At 43.8% G+C, this 10,129-nt stretch overlaps 1 protein-coding gene across 1 annotated transcript; it reads left to right on the top strand.

Annotated features, from left to right (window-relative positions):
• Positions 1 to 8,584: 8,584 nt before the first annotated feature.
• On the top strand, positions 8,585 to 9,608 carry LOC124683502 (E3 ubiquitin-protein ligase ATL41-like). Its single transcript, XM_047217999.1, has one exon. The coding sequence runs from the start codon at positions 8,585 to 8,587 to the stop codon at positions 9,542 to 9,544; it is 960 nt and encodes a 319-aa protein (XP_047073955.1). The 3' UTR covers positions 9,545 to 9,608.
• The last annotated feature ends 521 nt before the right edge of the window (positions 9,609 to 10,129 follow it).

The raw sequence follows: 10,129 nt of genomic DNA, 5'->3' as shown, positions 1-10,129 counted from the left end.
CCCGTAATTTGTTCACCCAACACTTGTTATTGGAGAATTACCACTAGTGTAGATAGCTGGGAACCCCGGTCCATCTTTCATCATCAAATACTCACTCGGTCCTATTTGCCATTAGAAGTAGTATCAACTATTTTCTGGTGTCATTGCCTCTGTGTTACTGCTGCTGTGTTACTGTTACTATTGCTCTCATATTATTGCTGCTTTCACATCACCCCTGTTACTAGTGTTTTTCCAGGTGCAGGCTGAATTTTCAGTTGTTAAGGCATATAAGTATTCTTTGTCTCCCCTTGTGTTGAATCAATAAATTTGGGTTTTATTTCCCTCGAAGACTGTTGCGATCCGCTATACTTGTGGGTTATCAGGATGCCCAAGGCATCCCCTCTTCATCAACAAAAAGCAACAGGTCCTTTTTCAACACGCTATATTTTTATTCCTTCATGTGATATGTGTTATCGTTGGAGTGTCTTTACTTTTTGCTGTGTGTTTACTTTCAATAAAGTTGGATCCCATCATTCATGTTTACTTTGGAGTGAGACACGCTCCACCGCTTTGCATATTTACTTTGGAGTGAGACACGCTCCGTTGTTTTGCATGTTTATTTTGAAGTGAGGCACGCTCCACTTTTATGCATTTTGCGTTGGAGAGAGACATGCTCCACTTTCATATTTATTTGAGTTTCAATAGCTCTCTGGACATTTACTTTTTTTCATATATGAGAGTTGTTTGTTTTCATTTGGTTGGCGTTGGAAGCATGAAAAAAGTTTTATGTGTATGTGATGCAAATGGAAGCATTTTTAGACTTGTGGCATAGTTATTTTTGCATATCTTGCTATATCTTATTCTCATGATGAGCTTGTTAATTATGTTTTCATTATTATTAGTCTCAAATACCGAGAGTGTTTAGTATGCCATTGAAGGTTTCATGCATTGTTTTTAGCATACAATAGAAAATCATAATATTGTGGTATATATTCTCCTGCGAATGTTTTTATTTGGGTCAACTTGGCACATGTTTTGCAACATGTTATGACTACATTCCAGCCAATTCTTGCCTCTATGATCATTTAGTTTGCAACTTGTGTATCACTTTATGGCTTTGATTAATATATCTCTTAGTTGGTCGCACCCGGTCTTTTTCTAGCCTCCATTTATATGAGTATTTTATTCATACATCCAACCACCAAAACCAAATATGCCAAAGTTTCCACCATATCCACCTATATGTGGTATTTCATTGCCATTCCATAGTAGTTTGCTCGTGTGCTACCTTTAAAACATTCAAATAGTTCCTCGTTTTGTGACATTGTTTTTAGCTCATGAGGAAGTAAATTAAAATTGTGGTTGTCGTCTTCCATACTAGTTAAGTAACTCAAAGACTCGCGAGCTTCATCTTGCTTGTCACATAAAAAAGTATATAAAAAAAGAGTTGGTTTGACCACAACTTCCAATAGGGGAAGAAAATAGGAAAATTATAAGGAAAGGGCACTCCTCCATGGTTTGTGATTGCTTGGTCGCCACCCGAGGATTCGGTTAGCCATGGTATGTGTAAGCAAAGGTTGGGAGGAGCGTCACAATTTTATAAGTAGTATAAATGAAAAGAGGCTTCGCCCAAATATTTCGGAACCGCTCTCAAACTTGCTTAGTATGGAAGATGACAATAGCTCTTTTTACTACTCGTTGACATGAACAACCACCTCTCAAAAGTGCATTTTATACTCTTGTTGTTTCAATAAAAAAGCTCTAGCACATGAGTGATCTTACTTGCCTCTCAAAGAGAGACCTTCTTTTACTTTTATACTGAGTCTCCACCTTCTAGTTTATGCACCACTTATGAGAGCATAGTTGTCATTCTTAGTTTTATGTGCATGGTCCCAAGATTTTATTGATTGATTCATAATTATGGTATTGCTTGTTCAAACTTTTTATTTCTAGTCATCCTTATAATCTTTTAAAGGTGTCCAAACATTTATGTTTTGCTTCCACTTATGGGACAAGCTGAGTACCACTTTATTATGTATCTATGCTATGCTCTTGACAATCACTTTGCTTTCCATGCACGTTATACATTTTCTTTTGTTTGATTACTATTCATTTTTTAGCATGGTTATTAAGTTTCATTGTTTAATTATATCTATCATGCTTATGTTACGATTCTGTGATTCCAGCTATGTTTGCTTTTACACTTAGATTGATCAAAGTAGTGTGACAGCATGTCACCTTAAAAATTATTTGTTTGTTATCACTTACCTACTCGAGGACGAGCAGGAGTTAAGCTTGGGGATGTTGATACGTCCCAAACGTATCTATAATTTTTGATGCTCCATGCTTGTTTTGTTACAATTCTTATATGTTTGATGTGCACTTTTCGACACTTTTAGCATTTTCTGGGACTAACCTATTAACGCAGTGCCGTAGTGCCAGTTCCTGTTTTCTGCTGTTTTTGTGTTTCAGAAAAGTTATGCATGAAAGTTTCTCGGAATTGGACGAAACAAAAGCCCAGAGTCTTATTTTTCCGGGACGAAGACGGAGCCAGAAGGACACGAGCAGGAGAGCTGCCACGTGGCAGTACATAGGGCAGGCGCGGCCCCACCCTTGGCTGCGCCTGGCCCATGTACTAGCGCCTCGTCGCCTCGTTTGCTCCGCCCTTCGGCCTATTTATTCCCCGTGTCGGAAAAACACCAGGGACGAGAGCCTCCATCCACGAAAAGTTCCGACGCCGCCGTCAACCGAAACCCTAGTCCGGGAGGGTTCTGCAGTCCATCTCGGCACCCTGCCGGAGGGGGAAGTCACCGCCGGAGGCCTCTACATCGCCATGTCTTCATCCGAGGTGATGCGTGAGTAGTCCTCCACGGGACCATGGGTCCATAGCAGTAGCTAGATGGCTGTCCTCTCCTTGTTGTGCTTCATGTATAGATCTTGTGAGCTGCCTAACATGATCAAGATTATCTATTTGTAATTGCTACATGTTGGTTTGATGTGGATACGATTTATAGAGAGATTGCTTTGGTTGAGATTATGTATTATGTTATTATGATCTTGATGCTCTCCGTTTCTAGTAGATGCTCTGGCCAAGTAGATGCTAGCGACTCCAAGAGGGAGTATTTATGCTCGATAGTGGGTTCATGCCTCTATTTAACCATGGGAAGTGACCTTGTTCTCTATGGTTGTAGATGTGTTGTTGCTACTAGGGAGAAATCAACAGTGTTCTATTCAAGGGTAGTTTCATCGTTTACTTTACACACATTACTTAAAGCGATAGTCCGTTGCTTGCAACTTAATACTGGAGGGTATCGCGGATGCAATCCCGAAGGTGGATTATTAGTCATAGATGCGGTTGGATTATCGTCTATGTATATTGTTGTATTGCCCGCATACTTTCATAGCATGTATTCTGCACCAACCATTAGCGTAGAATCTCTGTTTGTCAATTGCCCATCTGTAATTTGTTTACCCAGCATATTTATTTTATTGGAGAGGCGCCTCTAGTGAACTGTGGACCCCGGTTCTTCTTCTTTTAATTGTAATCTTCTACAACATTTTTCTGTTCTGTTCTTTGCAAACAATTCTTCTTCCACACGGTTCGTTTAATCCTTTGTTTTCAGCAAAACCAGTGAGATTGACAACCTCGCTGAAAGTTGGGGACAAAGTAATTGGTTGTTTGTGTGCAGGTCTCCATGTTGCTGCTGACGGCGGTAGTGCGCCCTACCACGAGTTGGTTCGCAACACCTCGGGAGAGAACGTTTTTCTCCTACTGGTCGATAAACTTTGGTTTCTTACTAAGGGAAAACTTCCTGCTGTGCTCATCATACCTTCCTCTTGGGGTTCTATTGCCCATAAATTCTCCTTCATCAACTCCGCGCTCAGCATGCACCATGTAATATTTGCCTTAGGGACTAGAGAGGAAACTACCCTTTGAAGTATGATAAAGTGTACGGCGAGAAGTGGCATTACCATGGCGGCGTTTTATCATATGGAAGAGGGGGATAAATTGAGACTCACTAAGCTCATATCGATAACCATGGGGAAATCCTTAATTGGATAGTCAATATGTGGTTGCAGAAGACTAACCGCAGTGGTTATTTAGAGATATAATGACTGATGGTTTTCTAGGCGCATCTTATTATGGAGTTCTCTCCACACACTACATGATTAAAAACATAGTTTATCTTGATTAACATTAACCCTAATGCTAGAGGTGGATCCAATAATCCCCAAGAACACTTTGTCTTATTGAATCAAGGTAACATCACATAACTTAGGTAGTTATAATACCATAGTGTAGTCTCTGGACCTAAATATACAAATAGACCTAAATTTGTTTAATTTTATTGGCTTCAGAGGACTTAGGTAGTTATAATGCCATAGTGTAGTCTCTGGACATCCAGGGAACCATTATGAAAACAGACAAAAAAGTTGCATTATATCATATTTTACCACATCCCAACAATGTTGATAAAATTCAATATGGATATTATCATCTAGGAGCTTTTTTGGCCTCCATGAAAAAAAAGAGCATGTTCCTCATCAGTAAACATTCTAATCAAATCCTCATTCTCTTCCACACGTAACTTCTCCTCAGGTTTCCACAAATTATGATCTAACTAGGAAAGATTTCCAGGAGCAGATCCATATAAGATTTTTTATAAAAAAATGTGGCATGTTGAACCAGGTTTCTAGTACCTTCAATAATCACACCATTCTTTTCCAGAGTTCGCACAATATTTTTCATTTTCCTTCCATTTGCAATTCTATGGAAGTAAACAGTTTCCCGGTCTCCTTCGACACTACGGGAGAGCTCCACTCTGCCGACGGCTGCCAGCCGTCGGCACAGCAAGGAAGGCCGTCGGCATAGGCTGTGCCGACGGTGACCGTCGGCGTAGCGTCGTCGGCATAGTTCTGGTCGGGGACTGCCCGATCACCGTCGGCACAGACTGGCCGTCGGCACAGATTGTTGTGCCGACGGTTATACCGTCGGCATAGTATTTCAAAATTTTCAAATTTTTTTTTGAAAAAAAGATTCAAATTATGTTTTTTTTAAAAAATAAATTTTTTTCCAATTTTCTTCTTATTCTTTTTTACTTGTTAATCTTTCACAATCACACTTACACTTAGTACACCTAATATTAGGTCAAATTGCACTTGTAGTCAAACTTCCCAGTTGATCACCCATCCTCACACTACTCCCGCCCCAGCACACTTAACTTCTTGGTTCTCTTCGGATGAGCTTCCATGAATGAAATGACGCCCTTATTGTTAATACTACCATATCAATCATATTAACCCTTTGACCGTGCTGCCACATCTCTATATTTTTGAATTCTAAACAATTACTTAAGTAAACAACAATGAATATATAAAAATAATAATATAGAATTTGAAAAACAATTAAATGATTTCATTTTTTTCTTTTTATTATTATGGAATATTTAATATCAGTAAATACGAATTTGGCAAATAATATGTCTAAATTGATCAGAAAAATGAGAGGAATACAAATATGACATCCATATCATATTTTGAACCTACAATTTAATTTACCCAAAAATCATGAGCAATAGATCAAGTACCTCTAGTTTAAATCTGGTTGACTTTATCGGAAATGAGGTGGGAAACGGCCTCGGCATGACATAGTTTGCCGACATGAGGGCATATTTGGCACGTGTGTAGGCCATAGGATGGGAAGCAAGACCTCGGACGCGGATTTCTAATCCGGCCTACGGGCAACCATCTTTTCATTTTTAGCGTGCCTAAACGGTTTTTATTTGTGAAGCAGCTACATGGGACACATTTTAGTATGACGTGAAACCTCCGTGCGATGATAGTAGACCACCTACGCACCACCTATCACATGACATGTGCACGCATTAGCTTTTTGCGAACCCATGCGGCTTCCGGCGGTGTCCCGCCGAATCCGCTGAAAACTGACCGGATTTGAACTAGATCTCAACTATCCGTCGCTCCAGAAATTCCGGAAAAATGTTTTTAGTTCTACGACCTATTATTATATGTGCTATTTTTTGTCCGTTTAGTTTGTTCGAGAATGGGTGCACCCGCACGCCCGGTACGGCGATACCGCATGTCCCAGGGGCCCTGTTTTGGCCAGATGGCAATTTGAACAAAGTCAAAAAATCTCACGGAGCCGCATGGTGTCATTTTATATGTCATGGTAACTATTCCGTTTGTCAAAACTGGGATACGGTAATTATTTTGAAAAACCCTTCACGAAAAGGGCTATCACGTCCGGAGTTCTATAGATTTTAGGGGAAATGAGGTGGGAAACGGCCTCGGCATGGCATAGTTTCCCCAAACAAGGTCATATTTGGCGCGTGTGTGGGCCCTAGGATAGGAAGCGAGACCCCGGGTGCGGATTTCTAATCCGACCCACGGGCGACCATCTTTTCATTTTTAGCGTGCCCAAACGGATTTTATTTGTGAAGCAGCTACATGGGGCGCATTTTAGTATGACGTGAAACCTCCGTGCGATGATAGTAGACCACCTACGCACCACGTATCACATGACATGTGCACGCATTAGCTTTTTGGGAACCCATGCGGCTTCCGTCGGTGTCCCGCCGAATCCGCTGGAAACTGACCGGATTTGAACTAGGGGTCAACTATCTGTCGCTCCAGAAATTCCGGAAAAAATGTTTTTAATTCTACGACGCATCATTATATGTGCTAATTTTTGTCCGTTTAGTTTTTTCGCTAATGGGTGCACCCGCACGCCCGGTACGGCGATACCGCATGTCCGGGGGGGGGGGGCTATTTTGGCCAGATGGCAATTTGAACGAAGTCAAAAAATCCCACGGAGCCGCGTGGCGTCATTTTATATGTCATAGTAACTATTCCGTTTGTCAAAACTGGGATGTGGCAATTATTTTGGAAAACCCTTCACGAAAAGAGCTATCACGTCCGGAGTTCTATGGATTTCAGGGGAAATGAGGTGGGAAACGGCCTCGGCATGACATAATTTGCCGAAACGAGGCCATATTTGGCACGTGTGTGGGCCCTAGGATGGTAAGCAATACCCCGGACGTGGATTTCTAATCCGACCCACGAGCGACCATTTTTTCATTTTTGGCGTGTGTGAAAGCCATGAAACCTCGAACATTATAGCTCATTTCTAAAAAAAATTATTTAGGTATTTGAAATATTCCATTTTTATATTTTTCTATGATAGATCTTATTTTTCTGCAAAATTTGATATATTATACTTATTTTTCTCAGTTAGAACGATTTAGTTATGCTTTTTTGAAGACTGCCGTGGAGAAATAGGAAAAAGCTATGCCGACAGTTAAACCGTCGGCACATGTCTGTAGTGGAAAAAAAAGGAAAAAAAATGTTGTGCCGACGGACAGACTAGTCCTGTGCCGATGGCCAGAACTGTGCCGACGGTGACCGTCGACACATCCAGCCTGTACCGACAGCCAATTTAACGCCGACGGTTATCCTCGTCGCCGCGCTCCGGAGACTACTGTGCCGACGGCCCCGACATTTGGCCGTCGGCACATCGCCTGGCCGTCGGCGTACGGCAATTCTCCCGTAGTGCGAGTAACCATCTCCCATGAGCTCTTTGATACCAATAATTTTCCTCCTCATATATCTTGTAAAGTTCAATTTGAATATTAGTTGTATACACTTGTTCCTCAGGAGTCAGCTCGCCACTCCTCTTCCAGGATCTCTAAGGTCAACTGACTTTTTAAACTCTAGTTTTATTTTCCTGTTGTTTCGAAACAAATTAGCTCCCCAACCTTTACAATGTTTCTTAACCCTTTTCAACTTGATATTAATAACACCAATAGGGTCCCTGCTGTTAACATGCTTTTGCCAAATATTTTTCGGAAGAAACTCAGGTTTTTCTCAACCAAGATAGGCCAAATTTGAAACCTCTATTTTTCTTGACAGAAGGAGATTATGATCTGATTGATCTTTCACAACTTTTCCAATAGAAACCATAGGAAACAAGTTTTTCCTAGTCTCCAGACATCAATACTCTATCTGTTGGCTCATTTTCCACACAACTAACAACTTCTGTGATTTCTTGGCTGCCAGTTTGACTTCAAACCTATTCCGGCATGATCCAACATCAAGAGTCACCGAGCAGTTCACAACTACGATAGGTGTCGTACGCCAATCATATCTGAAGACTCTGAACTGCTGCACCAGATCACCGTTGAAAAATGTCATGTCAAAGCTCGACTAAATAGTGGTTAATCAATCCAAGAATGACAAGCATGTCTGCCGTAATGTTGAGCAAGAAACAAGAATCGGGTGCACGATCGATGCTTACGCCAGATCCCGATAAGGGAACGGAACGGCTGTAAGCCTGTAACACGACGAGCAGCAAAGTCCCAAAATATTGAGCAGCCTCAATCAGAGTACGTCCAGCTAGCGACTCAACTGAATATATCTATCATGCAATAAGCATGAGTGCGACGCACAATCGCTCTCATGCTTCTTCTTATAACCCCACGGCGACCATGTCCCAATGATTCGTTGATTGATTCTTTCGCAACATCGGCTTCATATAAACCATCTCTCCACACAAAGTCCTCGGAATCGGATCAGGTTCTTAGCCGCAGCCATGTCGTCCCCCTCGTCATGGCCTGACGCTTCCGACGTCGACGTTTCTGACGGCCCTGGGCCGGCCAGCTCCAACCTCACGCTGCTGTACATCATCATCGCCGTCCTCGCCGGCGTCCTGCTGTACCTGGCCGTCCGCTACGGCCGGTCGCTCCTGGCCGAGTGGCGCGCTCTCCACGGCGACGGCCCTCCTACCGACACCCACCTCGGGCTGAGCATGGACGATATCGCCGTGCTCCCCACGTTCACGTACAGGGCGCAAGCGGCGCCGACGCCGTCGCCGCAGGGCAGCTGGGGCGGCAAGAAGAGGAGCGGCAGCAAGGGGAGGGCGGCGTCGGCGTCGGTGGAGTGCGTGGTGTGCCTGCAGGAGCTGGAGGACGGCGACGTGGTGCGCGTGCTGCCGGCGTGCAGGCACTTCTTCCACGTCAGCTGCATCGACGCCTGGCTGCGCGCGCACTCGTCGTGCCCGGTGTGCCGAGCGCACCCGGAGCCGGAGCGCGTGCGGCCGGGCGGGGCTGCCATGTCGCCGCCGCTACCCCAGCTGCGCCGCTGCGACGTGTCGCCCGAGCGGCCTACGGCGACGAGGATCTTCGCGGACTTCTTGGCACGGTCGCCGCTGAGGATAGGAGGCTCGACGAGCGGGGCGAAGGAGAGGGTCGTGTCCAGGTCGCCGTCACCGGCACCCATGGTGCGTGACTACGTCCTGTCGAGGTCTCCGTCGCGGACGCCGCTGACGCATGGGATGGTGGACGAGCGGTGTTCGTTGTCGCAGTCGCCGCCCCAGATGCTGGAGGTTGTGGTGGTTCGGTCGCCTTCTCCGATGAGGCTCGGCCGTCAGCCTACGCCGACGTGCGTTGGCGTGTTGGAACGCACGGATGCGAGCATGTCGGCATCGCCATCCCCGCCGGTGACATTTAGAGCGGAATCGACTTCTAAATTGTCACCACAAGTGCCATATTAAGTATGTACAGCAAATGCTACATTGCCTACTACTGTCCATCATTCAGTTGCACAGTCTGCATTAAGATAGAATGACCAATTAATGGCACAGTCACCATTGCTTCGAGGTGCATTTTTGGAGCTTGTCATCCGATTCTTAGTGACTGATCATTTTGCTGCAAAGAATGTAAATATTCAGTGTCGAGCATGTTTGACAAAGACAGACCAAAGCGCCCTTGAAGCTTTCTTTCTCCCCACTTCATTGTTAGCAAAAGAGAGGTATGTGCACTCCTTTCACTTTTATTTGTACATACTGTTCCTATCTTTAGCGAGAGTAGGAGTACCTGACAAGAGGAGAGATAATGGTTCGTGCACCTTTCACTTATATTTGTTGCATTTGCTGTATAAAATTCACTTTTCCCACGTCCGAGCCAATTTTAATTGACAGCTCTACTCGTCTTTTCGAAAGAAATCTTCTTGATTACCTTCTAATACTAACAATACAGATTTGATTCCATAAAAAAGAGAATAAAGGCCTGTTCGACTAAACTTTGGTCTATTCCTCCAAAAGTCGCCCGGCGCGTCCTTCTCACCATGCGTGCACTCT

This window comes from Lolium rigidum, chromosome 1 (assembly GCF_022539505.1).
Source record: "Lolium rigidum isolate FL_2022 chromosome 1, APGP_CSIRO_Lrig_0.1, whole genome shotgun sequence".
Lineage (NCBI taxonomy): Eukaryota > Viridiplantae > Streptophyta > Magnoliopsida > Poales > Poaceae > Lolium > Lolium rigidum.
Note: the sequence above shows the minus strand (reverse complement) of the source record. Positions and strands in the feature narration are given on the sequence as shown.